A 23,036-nucleotide genomic window follows, 5' to 3' on the forward strand; every position below is an offset into this window, starting at 1 on the left:
ATTGTAAGTGCCCCTATGTCAAAGTCTTTTTCAGTGTTGCCTGGAAGGGTAGGTGGGTGGTTGAGAATATAATTATTCTTCTATGAAGTTCCTGAATAGCTACACACAAAGCAATGTTCCTTTAAAACTTAGAGCTTTGAATATGAATTAGCAATCACATTCCAATACAGGAAATTAGATCTCTGAATTCTAAATCATGTATTTTCCAATTTCAGAATGTGGCATGTGGATTGAAAAGGAAAAGACAGGTTCAAGACAAGCCAATGATTTCTTATGCCTAAGTAATATAAAGGAAATATGAGTTTGCCTCTGTTTTGTAAGAAGCCAGGAAACTGAAGTATTTCATTCTCCACTTATCTTAAACCTTAGGTTTCAAAGAGCAGGATCCCAGATTTATGTAATTTGATGGGGTGAGAAAATAATTTTAGCTTTACCATAAATAAGTAGATCTTCCCAAATCCCTACATCGTGTCACTCTCTAACATTTGCTCTGTGTTTTCTCCAAGCAGTTATAGCTACTGCCTGAACCAGCTTGATCATTTACACCTTAACGCCTTTGCACGTTTTCCTCCTCTTTTACATACTTCCCCCTCCCTTTCTCCATTCACTCTTTCTCTACCAGAATCCCTCTTCTGAAACACAAAACAGAGGAGATTATTTGAGTCACTATTTTCTTGATTCTTCTAAGGATGTGCATAGCTAGTGAGAGGAGTTAATATGCAACAGATACGTTCAGTCAGTGATTTGCAAAGTGTGGGTCCCAGGTGAGCAGCATTAGCATCTCCTGGGACCCTGTTTAACATGCATAGGATTGGACCCCACCCAAGACCTACTGAGTCAGCGTCTGGAAGTGAAGCCCAGCAATCTGTATTAATAAACCCTTCAGGTGATTCTGATGTTCTCCAAAGCTTGAGAACCATTGCCATAGGGCATTAGTGTTGATTCTTCTGGAGGACCTGTAAAATCAGATTGCTGGGCCCCCATCCTATCTCCCTCCCTGTTCCTCACTGGTAGGAACCATACCTTATTATTCTTCCTATCTGTTCCAGCACAGAAAATGTGATCTGACACATAATCAACCTTCAGTAAATTTTTGTTGAGGAAAGAATGAAATCACTTCAAGTTTTTTGTTTGTTTTTGTTTTTGTTTTGATCATAGCAATATACAGGGAGGCAGCAACTGGTGATAATGATAAGGCAATATCTGATATAGGTTGTCCTGTAACATTAGAAAAAAACTACAGTAGCATCTGCCCAAGTGTTATTGGTTCACAAATGCTTTCTTCCTCTGAAAGTTTACAGTGCCACTGGCATTATTAAAAGAATATTCTTAATTGACTGGGAGAATAGCCAGCATGTAACTGGGCCTGGCTAATTGTTGGACATATCTCTTGAATTTATAACTATCTCAAGTCATGAAACCTGACTAACTCTTTCAGCAGGCTTCATTTTGAATATTACCATTGGTCCCTTCTAACCACCAGATGTGGTCCTTGATTCATGTGCAGGAAACCCTGAAGTTCCTTTGGCTAGAAAGAAAACCACCCATTATTATTTAATTTGCAAACTATACATTAATCTTCTTTAATAACCGTCTCTTCAAAGTAAAAGTAGTATCTTCATTTTATATTTAAAACACTGAACTTCAAAGCATTGATTTGAATGTCAGTAGTATGCACAGCACAATTACAGCTTTTCGAAGTTCCAAAAGCACTAGAGTCTGAAATTACTGACATTTTAGTTTATATTTTCCAGCTTTTTTTTTTTAAATTCTCTTGTGACTTAAAACACTTTTGCAAGATCCACCCCCCACCCCAGGTGGCATTTTATAGCCCAGTCATAAACCTTTAAAAACAGAAGTTTATGGTGGGAATGCTGACAGTCAAACTCACTACTGCAGAGCTCGCGGTACCAACAGACTACCTTGCCTGCAAGGGAGAGGATCAGGGTATAAATCAGCCAGAGTCTGGAGGGACGTGTCTGTGTGTTCGTGTTATCCATTCCCCATTCCCAGAAACATGAGCCCATTTGTCCAACAAAAATCACATTGAAAGCCTGTTACAAGAAGCTGGTAAAGAATGACCCAAACTGGGGAAGGGCTGAGGGGGCGGTGGTAAGCATTCACAATTAATCCAGCTTCAACATCTGGGAACATAGAACCTCTTTGGGAAATGCATTTACCATCCCCTGGTGAGCTAAAGAGCGTGAGAGACTGCTGAGAGCAGAGACCTTTGTATTTTGTAGAATATTTTGCCTCTGTTTGTACTCTTAATTTGATTCTCATGGAGCTTTGTTTGAATGACTTTTAACATATGGGCAGCTCTGTGTTCTACCTCTCCCTAGTGGATTAGTACGTTTTCTAAATAAAGTATTTAAGATCTTTCTTCTCACTAAGTAAAAAATGTAATTGTGGTTATATCAGACAAATATAAGCCTGTTTATTAAAAGCCAACGTAAAGTACAGGTTAAAAATTTTTTTGGCTTTTTTTATAGGTTTGTGTATCCTTAAATTTTTATTGATGTATCTTCTACTGCTTGATCCCACTTATTGCTTCCTATCCTCTCCCACCTCCCAGAATACAATTAGAACACTGATTCTGTTCAAAATAAAAATAATGAAAGTATAAGAATTACAGAAAAAGTATCCAGAAAATACCTATACTTCTTTTGTAGGCAGATTTATGTTCCTTTAAAATGGCCATCAAGTCTATCAAAATTTGCTTTTATTGTTTGGAATGTGTTTTTATTTTATCTACTTTGAGTTCATCTTTGTTTTAACAATTCCTCTCTTGCCTTTTTGGCAATTCTTTGGCCATTACTATCTAAAACACATGGAAGCAGGAAATCAGATGTGACCAAAGAAAATCTCTAAAATGTAAACTTAGTGATTAGTAACCTCCAAACTACAGCTGTGTTTGCACAGAAACAGGGTACAATTGTGTTTGCTGAGTTTGGGGGAAATAAGGACCGTTATATTTCATTCCTTTTGGTAATTTTAGTTCTTCTCCCAATTGCCAACAGATGTGATCCACTGTAGATTATATTCTGAGTCCACCTTCCAGCCTCTTCACCTTTGTTCTTGTTTTGTGTGTCACTTCCTTTACCCTCATCTGTTTCCTCTCATTGCCTCCTTGTTTTTCTCTCTTACCATCAGAAAATGGAAAGCCATGAGCACACTTGGAGAAGGCAGAACATTCTGCTTTCTTTCTCTGTTTTTCCTGAGCCTTGGGTTTCAAAACCAAAATGAACCCAGTAATCAATTAATCAAACAAAATAATTAAATCACACCAAATAATCTGTTATTCTGAAATCTCCTGGACTCAACTCTCATTGCATTCAAGCCTTTGGAGAAAGGGGAACTTATACCTTATTGCTTTATTATTATAAAATTAAAATGACTAGATTCCAAAGACTGCCCTCTGTGAGATGGAAGGACATGTCTGAGAAGGAATTACCATGTGAAACTGAAGTTAGGAAACTTTGTTACCTCAAGATTGGAAGCAGTGACTATTCATTGTGCTCAGGGTCTGGAAGAGTCTTCTGTCCTGTAACTGCTTTAATCACAAAATATGAGGAAAATATCCAGAAGGTCTTGGGACTTTGAGGCAGGCTGTCTGCTTCTGGCATATAGAGAAGAACGGCTTGGAAATCTATTGGGCTAAAAATTTGAATCTCTTTCATTTAGTATCCATCCCACATTAAAGGGGGACCAGCTTTCTTTGAATTGGTCTTATCCATCTCTTTTCTATATCCCCAGGGTCATTAACATGATTGTATGGGTCAGACAGAACTTAGCTTTCATCTCTCTTCTGTACCTCTGAGCTTTGTGTCCTTGGGCCAGTTACTTAAACCCTCAAATCTTCCTTTTTCTGATACATAAAATGAAATTCATTATTCATTTAATTAATCCAGTAAATATGTCTTGGTCACCACTAATATGCTACTCATTGTTGTAGATGAAGTAATTCAAATGTGTATACATAAGAGAAAATAGCTGCCTTCATGGAACTTACATTCTACTGGATGTGGGAGACAATAAACATAGGCGTCACATAAATATCAAATAATATCAAATAATTAAAGTATTATAAAAACAAAGTGCTGTGCTAGAGAACATGGGAAGAAGAGGTGGGAGGTCAGAGCAGGAATTGTGAGATGCAAATGCTGAGGAGGAATCAGCCTTGAGAGTCCCAAGGTGGGCGGGGTTGGTGGGGAGAGAGGAGAGTGATCCTGGGGGTAAAGGGAAAAGGAGTATAAGATCCAAGAAGCTTGGCATGTTTTGGAAACAAAAAGAAGGCAAAGTTGTTAGTTCATAGAGCAAGGGGAAGAGATCTAATAGCTAGGAATGAAATATGGCTGTCGTTCAAAGAAATTGGTGAAAAACAATAATGCATTCATGTGATATTTAATGACAGGATTTATCTAAACCGCAGTATACCATACTCAATTAATTCTATCTCTGATTTAATTTTTAAATTAATTTTCTCCCATATCTTTACCAAAATTCTTTTAGAAAACTTAAATTTATGACTAGAGGATAGATTTCGATTTTGATGCATGTGGACAAGGGTTCACACCATGGGTAGGCAGATAATCTAAGTGAGAAAAGCAGTACTCAGATTGAGTATAAGAAAAACATTTCTTTTTATTGCATTTTTCTTGAATCTCAAAGCCTCCAGGATAATTTTTTTTCTTTTTCCTTTTTTTTTTTTTTTTTTGTTCCTTTATTGTTGGTAGTTTGTGGTGTGTTCATCAGGGTGCTGGGTAGAAGTGGAATTTCACTCCAGGTGATTCGACTAGATGAGACTAGAATGAAGGATTATTTACAGAAGTGTGGACACATTTAAGGGAACTGAGAAGAAAATGTTGAGACATCAGAGACAAGTAACAGAGGGAAGACTGTAGTACCCCTAGGGCTGAGGGGGCAAGTGGTGGAGTCTTCCCAGAGCCCATTGAGAGCCAGGGCCTGAGAGAAGGGGCTGCCTGCCAAGAGCTGAATCAGTTGGGGATGCAACCACTGCCAGACAGACGTGGTGCCAAAGCAGGAAGAGAATGAGGGGAAAACTCTCAGTTGTCTCTCTGTACTTGCCTTCTGATGTCCTGCTGGGCCTACGATGGTTGAGCCCAATGGAAAGCCAGCAGACACAGAAGCCATGGAGATACAGTCCATAAAAGGGGCACTTCTTTGGGGCACAGAGCATGAAAGAAAAGACATATAGAGGAGGGGAAAACAGACCAGTACACATGAATAAACTAAATATTTTTCTTTTCACTTGGTGCCACTCTTTAAAAAAGAAAAAAAAAAAAAAAGCACAAGATCATCCATAAATAGCATCTGATATTTTATTTTAGGATTGGTAATTGTTAGGGGTTGGTAGGGCTGATAGCAAACTGGCTCTGTGTAAAGAAAGCAACTGCTCTTAAACTCCAGCCCGTGGTTGCCATGCAGAAAACATGGATCAGACTACCCCATTTTTCAAGAGGAGTCAGAGATACAAATTTTCAGGTGAAGTCTCTCAACTTTTAATGTTGTCAGCCATTTGAAAATTTCTGAAAACTCTTTACAAATCTAAACAAAACATCCCTGTAGGATGGATTTGACCCATGGTTTGGATTTGGGGCCATCTGACATAGACCTCCAGAACAGTGGTTTTCAAACCTGGCTGCACACTGGAATCACCAAGGTAGCTTTAAAAATATGTGCCTGGGCCTCATGCCAAACAATTAAGTCAGAATCTCTTGGGTATTTTTGAAATAATAATTTCCTGATAATTTTACAGTCATTTTTTTAAAATAAACTTTTATTTTGGAAAAATTTTAGATTTACAGAAAAATTACAAAGATAATATAGAGAATTCCTTTATATCCCTTGCTCAATTTCCCACAATAAGAATACTTTACATTACCACAGCACATTTGTTAAAATTAGGAAACTAACATTGGTACATTTTTTTGGACTAGACTCCAGACTTCATTTGCATTTCACCAATTTTTCTATTAATATTCTTCCTCTGTTCCAGAATCCAATCCAGGGTACCACATTGCATTTAGTTTTCATGTGTCACTTGTCTGCTTTAGTCTGTGACAATTTCTGTCATTCCTTGATTTTCCTGAATATTGGCCAGGTATCCTGGAGAATGTCTTCAATCTGGGTTTGTCTAGTGTTTTTCCCATGATTAGACTGGGGTATGGGTTTTTGGGGAGAATACCACAGAGCTGAAGTGCCCTTCTCATGGCATCATATCAGGTTTGTGTTAGTTTGAATATATTATGTCCCCCTAAACGCCGTTATCTTTGATATAATCTTGTGTGGGCAGACCTATTAATGTGGATTAGATTGTAGTTCTATTGATAGAGTGTTTTCTTGGAGATGTGACTCAATCAACTGTGGACAAGACCTTGATTGGATAATTTCTATGGAGGTGTGACCCCACCCATTCAGGGTGGGTCTTGAATTAGTTCACTGGAGCACTATATAAGCTCAGACAGAAGGAGCAAGCTTGCTACAGCCAACAGGGACACTTTGAGGAATGCACAGAAGCTGAGAGAGGAGCATCAGTTTACAGAGACATTTTGGAGACGGACATTGAAAGCAGACTCTTGCTCCAGAGAAGCTAAGAGAGGACAAACACCCAAGAGCAAATGAGAGTGATGTTTTGAAGAGGAGCTGCAGCCTAGAGAGGAACATCTGGGAGAAAGTCATTTTGAAACCAGAACTTGGAGCAGACGCCAGCCACTGCCTTCCCAGCTAAACAGAAGTTTTCCGGACGCCATTGGCCATCCTCCAGTTAAGGTACCCAATTGTCGATACATTACCTTAAATACTTTATGGCCTTAAGACTGTAACTGTGTAACCAAATAAACCCCCTTTAAAAAAGCCAATCCATTTCTGGTGTTTTGCATTCCGGCAGCATTAGCAAACTTGAACAGGGTAAATCGCCATTTTTAAGAATTGCTCTAGTTAATCATGGCTGGATGGAGTGGAGTTATCAGGATCCATCCAACCTCAAGAGATTGAAGTATATTGGTAAGGGAAATCAGGAGAGAGGTCCATGATGCCAGCTATTGAGCTCCATCTCTTCCAAACAGGTCACCTGAATTGAGCATCAAGAGACACAGGTTCTATTCTAGGCTCATTCACTAACTCTTAAAGTTCTTTCGGGAAGCCAGCCACAGTCTCCTACTGTTAGTTTCTTCATCTGTGCAATATGGATGTTGATATCTGAAGCCATTTCCAGTCCTGAAATTATGTGATCCTAATATTCTGGATTGAGTTTTCATTAATCAAATACACAGTTGTTTCCTAAGGAGTATGTTGTGGTACTCAGCCAGATACCACCAAAATATCTGGGTTTCTGCAAAGGCAGATGGTAGAGAGACCACTCTGCTTCACTAATGGTCATTTTTGACACATGTATCCTAAGAATGTCAGGCACCTGGCAAGAAGAAAACAAATTGAAAAAATTAAGAAGAGAATTCGACTCATTCACTTATCTTTGTTCCTGGAACACACTATTTATTATTCCTTCTGTTGCAACAGATTAAGAAGTAAATGACATAATTTGTTTTTGAAATATCAGAAGGAGTGCATGCATATTTTGGTACTCTTAAAAATCTTTTAATGTTGAGCCTTTGCATAAATCTTACCGGAAATGAATATGACTGGCTGCAACATTGGTTGCTCTGAGTTGCCAATAATTTGTACAGAGCCTGTGATCGCAAAACCACAAAAATTTCACAATAGTGGAAGCCTCTAATTAACTGTAATAAATGATAGGATGGATTTATTTTTTAATACATGGTTAGTAATGCTTACTGCTTTGCCACCGTAAGCAGATTCTCTATTGAGGTGAGATAGGTGTTTTCTAGGTAGGCTCTAAATGGCTTTGCAAAATTCTTTTCCAACTCTGCATATTAAGTATGACCCAGAACACTCTATTACTATTGGATCAGGCTCTCAACTGATGTAATTTGCCTGTGGGAATTATATTGGCTGTGAATCTATGTCCTCTTGGTAGCTCTTGTTTGAAAAAAAAAAAACAAAAACAATTCTATGGTGCATTTCAAATGACTAAAGCCTGGTTCCTAGGCACTGGGACAAGAAAGAATGTCAAACGGGACCTTTAATGTGTATTTATATTTAAACAACAGACCTAACAGAAAACCCTGAAGCTTTATACAATGATCGGAGCCTTGTAAGAACCTAATTAATGTATTGTCGGGTGAGTGGTTGGCCTGGCACATGAGCTGTTCTGAGGGACGTGAGGGGGTGCAGGTACCTCCCAGGATGAATAGATGCAGTTGTACAGATTCAGTGGCCCGTCTGAAAGGAACATGCAAAGGCAGCTTTGTCTGGCATAACGTCTTTTCAGACCCACTTGATAATGCTAGTGTCAGTTTCAACTGAAGCGTGTGCCAGATTTCAGATAGCTTGAGCTGGTATTTCAGAGCAGCTAATTGTGAAACTTGAGAAGAAAATGGGCACATTCTTCCTAACATGGCTTTTCAAATGCAGTCCCAGAGTTCTGCAGGTCTCACTTTTGTTGTGTTCCCACGTAAAATGCTTGAGGAACACTGAGCCTTTCTCCCTTGGCAGCTTCTATATTGTCATCTTTGCTGGGAATGCGTTGCCTTGTAAAATGTGCTCTGTGTATTAAAATGAAATTGTCACTGCTGGGTGGTGCAGCATAACATGGTTTGACACTAAGCGCTGGCAGCTACAGAAAACAGACTTTTATTGCATTTATTCTTTCAGAGATGAGAGTCTCTAAAGGCTCACTGCAGACATTCACTTAGTTAAATCTGAATGAAGCCAAAGTGAACAATCTACGCTGCTGTCTTTGTGTTCATTGAAACAACCCCATCCGACTCGATATGGCTGTAAAACAGTGTTAAGAAAAGACAATCATACATAGAATTCAGTGGGGATGACTTGAGCTTTTCAAACCAGAACAAGAATATTTTAGGCGAGTCAAGTGGGTTAGCCACTTGACTTTCTTGTTTAGCTTTCCTTGTTTTCCCTAAAACACATTATGTAGAATCAACACACACACACACACACACACACACACACACACACACACACACACCAACCTCCATCCAGTTTTGGTCTTCATTTAGAATTCCATGTCATTTTAAGACAAAGAGAAAAGATTTGATTTGTAGGGCTCTTGCAAGCAAGGTTTAGATTTTTAACTGCCTTTTATCTAGGTGAGTATCAAGAGAGAGATTGAATAGGGGAGGGGCTCTGGGGCATAAGCTTTTCATTCTGTAGTTCTCCTGGAATAAAAATTCCATAAAGTAACATCTGTAGTAATTAAGGGCTTACATTTCCTCTCCCATTCATGTCTCTGCTAGGAGAGAAGGTTATTTTCCCTAAGAGACAAAGGATAGTAGATCCTGCGGGAAGAGAAAAAGAACAGAATTGGAATTCTTTTGTTTCTAGTAATGGAAGTTTCCAACCTCAAAAAAAAAAAAAAAAAAAAAAGCTGGATGACTTACTATAAAAATTCCACCAGAAACAAAACTTGAAAGAGTTATGAAAATTGTTTTTAGCCTTTCCTAACTGTTTGGAATGGGAAACGATTCATCTTGCCTTTCTAATCCAAATATCTTCTGATTTGGGGGAACTTGTGATTGAGAAGTGAATAAACAAAATGCTATCTTTGTTTTTTATTTTTATTTATTACAACCTGGCTATTGTTAAGCTTAAAGTTTTTAAATTTGGACCTAAAATTGATTCATTCTTAAGATTTTCTTCAAAATAACACTTAAATGGATTCCATTGGTCCATCTGATAAAATAAATGCTGAACTATTAATGTCAGATTAGTTTCTTGTACTTTCTCATCATTGTAGGACTGCCTGTATAATTTGTATGGCCTAGTGAAAACTGAAAATTGGTGTCCTTGGTTAAAAAAAAAAATTATTAAGAATTTCAAGATGATGGCAGCAGAGCGTTAAATCAAGGGCAGGTTTCTAAGTGCAGGGCTCTGTCTAACTACACAGGTCTCATACCTTTGAGGTCAGTCCTGCTTGGTCGGTAGAGATTTGCCATTTGCATAGACACAGAAAGATGTGGGTCTATATGATGCCTCATAGGAATGTACCTAGGAAAATGAAATTTTAAAAATTTGCTCAGGAAAATAATTACAATTCCCCCAAATGGAAACCCTCCTTGATACCATCATCATCTTTTATAAACTGATAATTTGAATACCCTTTTCTGCATCTCCCGGCTTTTCCCCAAAAGTTTCCCTGTTGAGTCTTCCACTTCAGCCACAGAGATCTGCTCAGCCCATCCAGCACAGGACACAGACCCTTTCACCTGCCCAGCTCAGGCACCTGCCCTAATTATTTCTCAGAAGACCTTGTCTGAGGGGTATTAGCCTGCCCCACCTCGATGGTTGCTAACATGCTCACAGACATAGGGGACTGGTGGTTTGATGGACTGAGCCCTCTACCACAGGACTTGCCCTTGGGAAGACTGTTGCTGCAAAGGAGAGGCTAGGCCTCCCTATAATTGTGCCTAAGAGCCTCCTCCCGAATGCCTCTTTGTTGCTCAGATGTGGCCCTCTCTCTCTAGCTAAGCCAACTTGGCAGGTGAAATCACTGCCCTCCCCCCTACATGGGATCAGACACCCAGGGGAGTGAATCTCCCTGGCAACGTGGAATATGACTCCCGGGGAGGAAGGTAGACCTGGCATCATGGGACGGAGAACATCTTCTTGACCAAAAGGGGGATGTGAAAGGAAATGAAATAAGCTTCAGTGGCAGAGAGATTCCAAAAGGAGCCAAGAGGTCATTCTGGTGGGCACTCTTACATACAATATAGACAACTCTTTTTAGGTTCTAATGAATTGGGGTAGCTGGTGGTAGATACCTGAAACTATCAAACTACAATCCAGAACCCATGAATCTTGAAGACGGTTGTATAAAAATGTAGTTTATGAGGGGTGACAATGGGATTGGGAAAGCCATAAGGACCACACTCCCCTTTGTCTAGTTTATGGATGGATGAGTAGAAAAATGGGGGAAGGAAACAAACAAACAAACAAACAGACAAAGGCACCCAGTGTTTTTTTTTTACTTTAATTGCTCTTTTTCACTTTAATTATTATTCTTGTTATTTTTGTGTGTGTGGTAATGAAAGTGTCAGGGATTGATTTTGGTGATGAATGTACAACTATGTAATGGTACTGTGAACAATCAAATGTACGATTTGTTTTGTATGACTGCATGGTATGTGAATATATCTCAATAAAATGAATTAAAAAAAAAAAGACCTTGCCTGTCTCCTGTGCCCACTTCTCAGCATTTCACTGGCTTCTGAGATTCCTCCCACATTTGAGTTCCTGCAGCTATAATAAATGTGTAACTTATTTAGCATTTGTTAACATATATGTCCTTGTTTCCTTTGCATGTCGTATGGTCCAGAAAACACTCCTAAAATTTAGACATAGGAAAGTTTTACAATTGTGTTGAAGGGCTGCATTCCAAGAAAGTTCATATTAACAATATAGCAAGAAATCCAAAATTATACTTTGCCTTTTAGATCAATTTCACACATTTTATACACATTCTTTCATCTGTGTGTTGTTTCTTAAGTTTGTTTTTGCCTCTATTGTATTGTTTATGGTGCTTAACTTCCTTTAATCAGAATAACCCTTTAATTTTTATCTCCTCCACCCAATTTTATAAAAATAATAAAGGTCAGATGTTCTTAATTATTTAGAAAATCTTGCAAATATTACTGTACTTAAGATATGGCAACAATGCAAAAATTGGCATTTTGATAGTACGGCTTGAAATGTTCAGTCATCAGCTTTGTGTGAGGTGCCAAAATTTGAAATAAGAAACCCTGTTTAGGGATATTGATATATAGAATAAAAAATAGGGGATTGTCTGGCATTCAGAATTAGGGTAATTCAGAACCTGAGTTTGGGTATATATATCTTCTTCCCATAATTTGGAATCCTCTTTTTAGGCATGTTTCACCCACTGGGTTTTCAAAAAAGTCTCAGGATGTTGATGATGTCACTTCTGTACTAATCACTCCTTTGGGCTGTCTGCTGTTCAAATAAAACACATTTTCTCAACTTATTTTGTGGTGTCACTCAGAGCAAGGCTTAGGAGTCACAGTGCAGTCTCTGGTACTGGACAAACCTGAGTTCAAATCCTGGCTCCACCACTTATTAGCAAGGTCATAAGTGTTAGGTGAATAAGTAGTTCATCTCTCAAAGCCTCAGTGCCATCATTAGTAATAAGGACAATAACATTCCTGTCTTTCAGTTTTGCTAATTCAGTCTCTTTAATATATTGATCGAGCACTTTTGATTGCCAATCCTTGTTATGTGGAATAAATAAGACCATGCCTCAGTGTTACCTCTGAGTGAGAAGTCAGCACAGAGGCAACTTTCAATAGAGAGTGAATGATGTTAGGCAGTGCCCACTTACTGTGGTCCTGGCAATGGTTGACATTTCTGGCAAAATTATCAAATCAAGCTTTGTCATGATTTTCTTAGGCTCCTTTTCTTTTATTTTTGCTGATGTGCACAACTTCATTGAAATAAATGATCCATGTTTACCTTGTTTTTGCAGAATGGAGTCTACTGAAAAATGTGAAGTGGTAATTCAACATTTTAATGGAAAATATCTGAAAACACCACCGGGCATCCCAGGTAAGTAATGCCCTTAAGCAGTTCCTAAAGAGTAAATGCATGGGCTTACTGCCCTCATTAGGAAACCATGACAAGCCCCTGGGTTGGTCATGAGAAGGGAAAAGGTGGCTTTTATAAATGTATATTTTTTATACTATGTCACAGCTCATCTTTCTCAAAACTCCTGAAAAACTTCTTGGTGACCTTCCTTTTGAATCTCTGTTGTAAATTCCCTAAGGGGGATTAGATGGAAAATAGAGCAAGGAATAGTTAAAGAATGCACTTGAAGTGAAGGGAGCTTATGACTCCTATTGTTAACATGCTATCCTGGTTTCTAATTTCTAAAATACCTGAACACTGGAATCCACAGACTGATGCCAGCCCCCAAACCATTAGAGACCAGATCATGAAGGGAAGAGTACAGAAAGTGAAAGTAAGAATTTAGAAACTTTATAGCAATTTGATATGGTCATAATGTCTGAGTACATAATTTTATAATTTACAAAAATATCTTTCACTTATTGATAGCAAACAAACAACAAAAACTGGCCATTCTTCACACACAGTTTGAGAATCCCTAAAACAGAATAGGCCAGGGCATTTCACTTTGACTTTTAAGGTTTTACAGATACCAGAAACATGATATAACTTTATGCTATTAAGAAATAGACTCAATAGGATTGAAGTTATCATATTTATCAGGGCTTAAACTGGAAATGCCTCACATTAACTTCGGTCTGGTAGTAGTATATAGGGAAAGTCTTTAATATCGGGGGTAAGTATAAAATTGTGTCTTACTTATGGCATAAAATAATATTAAAGATTAAATGAAATGCTAAACTATGAAGAATTATAACCAGTAGATAATCAAAGAAATATCACTCTAACACATGTCAGTTAATTTATTCCTTTTCTGTTTTGGGTGGTTCTTAAGAAGGAAAAAAAAGTGACTTCTCAGTCCTCCGGTATCTTCTCTTTTAGTTTCTATAAGCTGAATTTCAATGGTGTTTGCTGTATAATACATCTTCTCCTTAAAACCCATGGTTAGAATGTTCAAGGGTAGGGCATTTCAGCTCATTAAATATATTGAGGTTAGGTAGAAGAGAACATGTGAACAAAAAGAGGTATATTTTTTTGTTGCAAGGTCAGTGATCCTATTAAAAATTGGTTGTTTTTTTTGAGGAGGTCAGGAAAGCAGAAAGCCCCTTTAGAAAGACACTTGGACGATCTGGAAAATCCAAAATAGCTGATCACTGGTTTAACAGTGAGTCAATATACAGTGAAGATCGTGCCTTGATTTGGCTAGAGTCCATGAGTTCCCTTGAGAACTGAGTATATTATGATCCAATTGGAGACATATGGTGTTGTTAAGAAAAGAGTTAGCAGTTTTCATCTCAGCATGTAGGCTGCCCTTGCATTTTAGGAGAAATATATTTTTTTCCTTTTAGCATAAGCAGACATTTTAAGACACTCTGCTTAGATCCATCACAGAATAAAAGCTGCATTTTTAGTGGATTTCCCCCTTTTTTCTTTCATTTTATCCAGCAGATGCCTGTCTCTTTACAAGATATTCAAAGCAGGTGTGGATTATATGGAGATATATATATATATATATATAATGAACAACTATGTGTAATTATTATTGATTCAGGTTTCAATATAGATCTTGGTTTTTTAGGTTTCTTTCTTTTTGGAAAAATGACATACTGGAATCCTTGACCTGATTGATTTGGGAATGTTTTGTTTGGTTTTCCCCATAGTACAAACAGCTGACTAATACAATTTAATGCTAAACACAAAGAAAGTCACTATAAATCCCCAATGTTTGGGCATCCTTTCTGAATATGGACGCTGCAATATTAACCTATCTAATATCATAGCTACACCCAATGGAAACATTGTGAATAGCAAGAACCTGGTTATGAGTTTCTCACTTTTATCTCATGGGAGCATAAGAGGACAAATAATTATGCTCAGCTATGAAACTCTTAAGAGATATTACTTTATGCTTCTGAGATTTCACTCAACATAATAGAATTAAATGCACTATATTGATCATCATCAGTACTTTATTTTCTTATTTATATATTACTTCAGAAACCAAGTAGAGTTTAATAAGGCTTCAAATGTTAATTGCAGATATTTAATCTTATATTTAAATTTGATATAAAATAAAAGAAGACATAAGTCAAGATGTGGGTATTTTGGAAGGCACAATAGTAAAATATCCTCATTGTGTACATTTACAAAGTCGGGACAGGTATAATCAAATTTGAGCGTATGCTGTGTGCCTTTATTGGTGTTCACTGCTTTCTTGTTGAGGTTGGTTGAAATCTTTTTTTTCAGAAATTCATATCGTAATCCAATTTTCTATTCTATCCTGACAACTAAGAGTGGGATGTCACTATAAGCCCTGACATCAGATTAGAAGTGATTTATTTGATATTTTCAAAAGAAGTGACAAATTCCCTAAGCCTATTCAATACTACTACACATCTAGAGAGATTTCCTTGGTTGTAGATGTGTTAATTAAAACCAACTATATTTGGACTGACCCATCTGCAACTAAAATAGAATTCAAAAAATTCTTAAACATCTCAGTGTTCTTCATTATTAAGATGTAACATCCTTGAAATCAAAAGTCAATGGTTTTTATATAAAGGTGGGGGAATGAAGGAGTATAGGAACATAGTTTATGTGTCCTATTGAAGTGAAAGTGGTATCAAAGAAAAACAAGATTGATATGGATTTAAGAGGTTAATTTTAAGCCCCACAGTAAACACAAAGAAATTATCAAACAATATAACCATAGAGATGAATAGTAGAATTTGGGTTAAGAGAAATGGGGGAAGGGGCAATGGGGAGTTAAGAAATGACTGTAGGGTTGCTGTTTGAGGTGAAGGGAAATTTCTAGTAATGGATGGTGGGAAAGAGCATTACAACATTCTAAACATGATTAATCCCACTAATGAAAGGCTAGGGAGGGGTTGGAGTGGGAAGATGTAGGCTGTATATATGTTTCCACAACTGGAAAAAAAAAAAAAAAAAGACAGTCTAACTAGATGACAATTGAATGCTAAGGATGAACTTGAATGGGACTAGAGGATAGAGGACAGGTGGCTCAAAGGGACACAGTTGAGACAAAGGGAAAAGGATATATAGAATGTAAGCTTTGTATCATTGTTGAATCTATTGTACTTCTTAGCTGCGCTTAATGGGATTGCATAAAAGAATGTTCTTGTTCATGGGTAGTGTATACGTGAATTATAGTGTATTCTCAAGGATGTGTGCAGCTAACTCTCATATGTTCAGAAGACAGAGCAATAGATGATGGATGATAGATAGGGAGGGAAAGAAATAGTGAAGTGACAGCATGTTCAAGTTGGTGGATTGAGCTGTCAGGGGAGGGGGGTCAGGGTATGATGGAATTCTGTGTATGGGGCTAGTATTGTTTTTGCAACTGTTCATATAACTTAGAATTTATTTCAAAATAAAAAAAAAATAAAAAGTCAATGGTTTTATAAAATTGCACTTTCACGGTTTTAATGCAATACTTTAAGGTTGTGTAGATGAGAGGCCTACAATGATCCAGTAATGACCTGAGATCCTCAGGCCCTAACAAAGCTGTGGAAAGGACTGAATGCTAAATCAATTGTCCTCTTCTCACATGGGAGCCCATACTTATGAACTTACTCCAAGCAAGTAGACAACAATTAGTACCACAGACACAATTGCTTACTTCTCCATTTAGGGACAACTTGGGGAAATGTGCACATATCATTGAACAAATATAGTCCCATTTTGTTTTCTGTCATTCTTGATAATGATGATTCATCTTAAAAGAGAGGCAAAGCTACTTATTTTCCTGAGTATGATCATTGAATTTCCAGTTCACCCATTGTGTCATTTCTATAAAATGATACGAAAAAAAAATCTACTTAGATGCAGGACTTTAGCATTTCTCTGAAATTCAAATTCTAAAAACATCATAGTGAAAGATATTTGTAAGGACATATATCGATGATCATTTTTCTGTTGCTTCCCCCTTTTTGATGTCAGTCTAGGAACACTTTGCTCATTAAATATGATTTATTTTGGTATTTGATTTCAATTCCTGACAAATTACATGACTTAGAAGGAAACTTTGTAGATATCTTCTTTTGGATCATGCTTTCTTTCTCTGGGCTCCTTCTGTTTATCCATAGAAGGTCTAATTTTAATGAATACATCACGAATTATTAATGCCTGTTAGAGCCTCTCAAAGCTAGGTGTGTTCTGTTCACTTTGGATGATGATGTTATCCTGAGATTTAGTTTTCCTAAGTCAATGAAGCTAAATACACATGCAAAAAATCAAATTATTTCAGCTCTGGTTTAGATGATAGAGGAGTTAATAAAAATCAGATGTCTGTGTTGCTACTAGCAGGTGGGAAGGACTTAAAGGAGGGGCCAAAAGTCATGTGTTAAACACTGTCAGTCATTTAAGTGTTGTAGCCATCAGCAGAAAGAGATCATCCAGTATTTTCTCCCTGCCTTAGAGGGAAAAGAAGACGCAGTGTTCCATAAACGTTGCATGTACTACATATCGATCTTGATGTTTCCTGGACAAAATAAAGGATCATTAGTTGCTTGCCTGCTAAACCCCAGACATTTCTTTGTCCTGTAATGAATTGCACAGCAATGCAGTAGAGCCCCAAAGCATTCCATTTTCAAACTTCTGGCAAAAGCGAAGAGTAAGTTCCCAGACACTTCAGGGATCTGTAGGGCATGAACATGAAAGGCTCACTTTCAAAGAGCCCCCAAAGCAGAACGATACACCATGCAGAAAAGGCTTCAACATGTAAGGACATGTATTGATGAACAAAACATGCAGACTGGTTTGTGGAAAAATAAATCACATTTCACTCTCAAGGTAGACTTTTGCCTGTAAGCACTTGTTCATATCAGTGGAGCAGTCTTCCCAGAAGAAAATGGAATAACCCACTTCTGGTATGATTGTCTTACTCTTTACATAATTGTTTCTAATCCCAGTTGAATTCCAAGAAAAAGAGAGCTGAGAGAAAGCTCACTATATTATGAGATCTTTTTAATTTAAACAAATATGTGACCAATAAATATTTGAATAAATAACTAGTTCTTAAAGGAATCGTATTTTTTCTAATAAATGAAATAGGTGACTTTTTGATGCCTGGATATAGTAATGTCACTGTTGTGTGTTTATGTAAATAAAAATACATACAATTGTGGATATATATCTATATCCCTTGGGAGCATATAAGGAAAGTATGTATAATCTGATAACATGTTTAAAGTAGATAAAAGTAATATTTGTTTAAATTTAAAATTTCCCAGGGATGAAAGTCAACAATGTACTTAAATTTATATTTTAAAAAAACATGGTTCAAAAATCAGATATCGGAGTGATAGATTTATACTTTTTTTTATTAGTGGAAAGTATTGCAGAGCCTCACAACCTGTCTTTCATTAGTAATACCAGTCCATTAAGTCCACAGATGCAATTATAGTTGAGAAAGAGGCAACAAATAGAAAAATACTATGGTGTTCAGTGTGGCAAAAATCTTATCATTGCTCTGCTCAGATGAGGCATTGCCCAACTCTGAGTTTCTCATCATTGTGAAACTAAAACATTATTTGCATAAAGAAACTTTGCAAACACTGCAATCTCCAATTGGGTATCAGTTTAGATTTTTCATGAGTATGAGGACTTTTGCAATCCTCAGAGCTACTTTCTCTGAAGCCTCTCATTTTTAATGTTAGTGATGCCTTCTAGGTAATTTCTGCATGTCAAACATATAGGTAGTTGCTTCGTGATGACACACCCTTAGGATTTTGTTAATGAACTTCCAAGACCAGCCTGACAACTTTGTGGTCAACAGAGCTTTAGAGTCTGTGTGAATTCTATGGAAGTGGACTTAGTCCATCGTTTCTCAACCTTTTCTTTGGAGCCACACCTGACATAGAAACCTAAATACCTTATGAATAGCTGTTCTGATTGAATCATATCCCCCAAAATTCATGTTCAAGTCCTAACCCCTGGCCTGTAGATGTGAACCTGTTTGTAAATCAGATCTTTGAAGATGAGGCCAAAATGAATCAGGGTGGACCTTATTACATTATAACTGTAGTCCTTTATAAACAGGGTAAATTTGGACAGAGTAAGTGAAAGAAAGGGAGAGAGAGAGCTGTGTGATGGAGGCAGAGATTCTGTTTCTGTCTGCCGGAAAGCCACACCAGAATGTGACAGTCTTCAGAGAAAGCATAAACCCACTGACACCTTGATTTTGGACTTCTAGCCTCCCAAACTATGAGACAATAAATTCCTGTTGTTTAAGCCAACTTGTCTGTGGTTCTTTGTTACAGAAGCCTGGCAAACTAAGACAGTTGGTAACTGATTAGATTTGGGAGAAAGGAGGCTGAGCTGAGTAAAAATCTAAATCTGGATAACGAGAAGGAAGATAGAAAAGTTACAGGAGATCATCTTCAGGGGAGTAGAAATAATTGGAATGGGTTTTGTGTGCTGTGTCACATGCCTTCTACTTGCCTGTGATTTCAGCTGAAGCGGAGGTGGGCAGAACTTGTACCCTGAAAGCGTCTCACCTCAGGCATCCACCTTGTCTCTCCATAAAAGGTCTTCAACCAAACACAGGTCAAGCACAAACTGTGGGGGAGTTATTGTTCCCTGGGACAGCCCTCAGTCAGTGGAGCATGGGAATCATCAAATAAGAGCCCAGCCTCTCATACCGAGGGACAATCTGAGGCATATTTTACAGGATTTCTTAGGGGGCATTGCACATAGTGGTAACTAGCTCAGTAAGACACCCTTTATTAGCTTTTTTTTCTTCCCTGAATTTCTTTCCCTTCTCTACCATATCTGCTTCCCAAGATCCCCTCCCAATTGACCTGCATCCTCCCAAGTTCTGATTTGGAGGAAATCAAATCTAGAGCTTATGGTGGGGAACTACTTTTTGATTTAAAACGTATGGCCATAGAGGAAGGTGGATCCAGCTAAAGTAATGGCTTGAATTCTGTGGGCCCCAAACACTGCTTTCATGGTTTATTATGAAATAGGGATTATGAACCAAACAGTAGGAGTAAAGATGAATATTAGTGGTGAAAAACAGGTGGTAATCCAGGGTTGAAATTTAGCAGGAGAAGTATGGAAGAAGACGAGAACAAAATACCACCAGTGGCACAGCTAACTTCAGAAAGATGAAGGTATAAAGAGCTGGATGATTGATGAAAACAGGGAGGAATTAAGGGACTGGAAAGCAGTCATAATGCCAGCAAAGCTAAGGTGACATAAAAGCATAGAAAATTAAGGTCACGGAGAAGGGAGTATTTGAGTTTTTGGTCTTAGAGAGATGTACACTAGCGGCATTAATAATGAGGTCCAATGAGTGAATATTGGTGGTTGGTTGAAGTGAAGACAACCTTTAGCTGAGCAAGAGGGGGCTTCTGATTAGAGCGTTGGAAGGTTTTCAGCAATACTCCAGGCTTCCTTACCTAATCTCACACTTCTCTTGATTTTCTCCTGAAGCTCTAATTTTGATAGGAACAAGTTAAGAAGTGTGAACAGTGGTGAAGTAATTTTTGTTTTATTCATCTGATTCTTAGTTTTCCAACCCAGAGTGTTTTTATCTCTGTAGCTTTAAAGGCTGTGTGCTTAGCTCAGCGTAGTTTCTCAATAAGTGTTCTTTTGAGTTGAGGCACAATTCCTTGAATCGAATGGCCCTTAATACTTTCATTTGCTTTTAATGAACTTCCCGAGGGGGGTAGGGGATACACAATTCCTGCTAAATAAGCATGCAATGTTGAGGAAAACATTGAGGGAGATCTTTAAATTTTTATTATAAATCTTTTTTAAACTTTTCATTAAAATCTTCTGCAACACATATGTATATCTAAATATAAACACAGAAAATGAATGTTCACAAGAGTAAGAAACTTATTTCATTGAGAAAGATTCCAGGTTTCTTGAGGCTTTTTGCAAAGCCGCATTTTTCCAAGACTGCTTTTCAAGGTGTTAGGCAGGCAGCCTAAGAGTTATTTAAAAAAACAAACAAAAATCCTCTTTCTTGGACAGTGCAATGATAAATTCTGTTTTCTGACATGGCAAATTGCCCTGTCCAATTTATATTGAAATAATGTCTAGATCTTAATTTTTTTTGCCAGTGGAGCTAGTTAAGCACCATTATTATGTTGTACTTTTATTATGTTGTACCATTATTATCCTTTATTATGTTGTACTTCCCTTTTTTTCTCTCTCTCTCTCGTCACATGAAAAGGTAAATGAGAATAAAAAGAGAGTTTCTTAATTTATACTCTGTACTCTTTGGCTTAAGGTTACTTCTTCTTCCCTAGAACAAGGACCATGTTGACTTATTATCTCTAATATAATATAATTTTATAATATATATTTAATCAATAGGATGTGGTTAATATGCTATGTCGACTCTATCTTCTCTATGATTATGTGGAAAGCAATGAGTAGTAGCAGAATTTTTCTGGAGCCTCAGCTCCAGGATCTGATTCTTTAAAGTAGTCATAATTTTATGTGATAGAGAAGAGGGATGAGGTGTTTTCTATCCATTTCCAGAAACATAAATGATCTTCAAGAGTTCTTTCCAAAATAGTAAATCCATTCAGGTCTGCACAAAGTTTATGCATTGAAGATTTCAGTCTAAAAACTTGCAAAACAAATAATAAAACTTTTTTATTCCTAAGATGATGTTGGGATTTGCCTTCTGTCAGCATTACTTATGGGTAATTAAACCGTTTTGTGTCTGTCTGAATGAGTCCTATCAGCAAAGAAAGTCGACTGAGTGGTGGCTTAAGACTAATTAAGACACAAGCCAAGGAACCAAGCTCTGAATAATTGAGTGCTTAGTGCATTTCCCATCTAGAATCTCATTTAATAAGATTGATTTCAAAACAAATTCTAACCAATATTTGGATAAATGGATAGCATCCTAAATTGAATACTTGCCACTCTCTTTCAGTGATGAGCAAAAAGCCTGCCATACACATAACTCATTGTTTATTATCTAAATGTTTAAAATGAGAAGTCTGCAAAAATTTAAGAAAATATTTTAAGAGGGATATGAACAAAAACACTCATTAAGCAAATGCTGAACAAGCCAGCCACAGTTTATTTTACTAGCTGTTTCCTCTGATTTCTTATCTCTTTAAGCCTATAAATTATAAATCAATTAGTTTACCATTATTTTAGTCATTTTTCAGTACAAAAAGAGCTATGTTTCTTTGGAAATTGACATGGTTATGGTCTTTTTCCCAGACTTCATGTATTTCCATGACACATTTTTCCTTTTGATTGAGGGGTTTTCTAGGGAAGAAATTTGAGATCTATCTTCCCCTTTTCCCTTTAACAATTATTCTATGACCCTTCCCAATACGAGATTGCAACTTGCTGTTTATGTTTCTAGCATCTAACCCACTGCTTGTCACAGAAGTGTTTCTTTGTTAAATAAATAAGTAAGCATTCTAGTTACGGGAGGCAGAATAATAACCCCTGAAAGATGTCCAAGTTCTAATCCCTGGAACCTGTAAATATTTAATGTCACATGGCAAAGGGGAATTAAGGTTGCAGATGGAATTAAGGTTGCTAGTCAGCTGACCTTGAAATAGGGAATTATTCACAATTTTCTGGGTGGGCCCAATGTAAAAACAAGGGTCCTTAAAGTGGAAGAGGAAAGCTTAAGAACAGGTCAGAGTGATGAGATGTGAGAAGGATTTGACATATTCACTGACTTTGAAGATGGGGGAACCACGGTCAGGAACCATGGAATGTGGGCAACCTCTAGAAGGTGAAAAATGTGGAGAATTGGATTCACCCCTAGAGCCACCCAAAAGAAACTGGGCCCTGCCTACACTTTGATTTTAGCCCAGTGGGAACTGTGTCAGACTTCTGACCTACATAACTGTAAGATAATAAATTTGTGTTGCTTTAAGCCTCTAAGTTTATGGTAATTTGTTAGAGCAGCAATAGAAAGCTAATACTCTAGTATAGAGTTTGTTTCAAATGAATGTCATCCAAACTATTTCTATATTACATTACTAAACATCTTCTGGAGAACTCTTTTACTTTCTCCTATTTTGTGCCCCCTTTGTGAGTATCATTTGTATTTCTCGTATTTTAAACAGGAAAAGACAATCTTTTTAATTATTTTGACCTTACATTTTTTTTTTACACCTTCTCATGAAGATAAAATGGAAGACTGTTAAACATCTAAAAAGAGAGCATTTGGTAGGTAGGTCCTTGTATCTCGGAGCACATCATTTTTTCCCCAAAGACATAGAATATTAATTTAAACTATCTGGTACCGTCAAATATGGTACTAG

General features: G+C 37.3%; 1 protein-coding gene across 14 annotated transcripts in view; it reads left to right on the forward strand.

Moving 5' to 3' along the window:
* Window positions 1-23,036, forward strand: part of RBMS3 (RNA binding motif single stranded interacting protein 3) — a 734,276-nt gene that overhangs the window by 445,448 nt on the left and 265,792 nt on the right. For all 14 annotated transcript variants that reach the window (XM_037846292.1, XM_037846311.1, XM_037846320.1 and 11 more), the window contains exon 6: window positions 12,599-12,678. In XM_037846292.1, coding sequence (XP_037702220.1) covers window positions 12,599-12,678 — 80 coding nt within the window. The remainder of the gene's footprint in view (window positions 1-12,598; window positions 12,679-23,036) is intronic.

The sequence above is a fragment of the Choloepus didactylus genome, chromosome 1, assembly GCF_015220235.1.
Source record: "Choloepus didactylus isolate mChoDid1 chromosome 1, mChoDid1.pri, whole genome shotgun sequence".
In the NCBI taxonomy this organism is placed as follows: domain Eukaryota; kingdom Metazoa; phylum Chordata; class Mammalia; order Pilosa; family Megalonychidae; genus Choloepus; species Choloepus didactylus.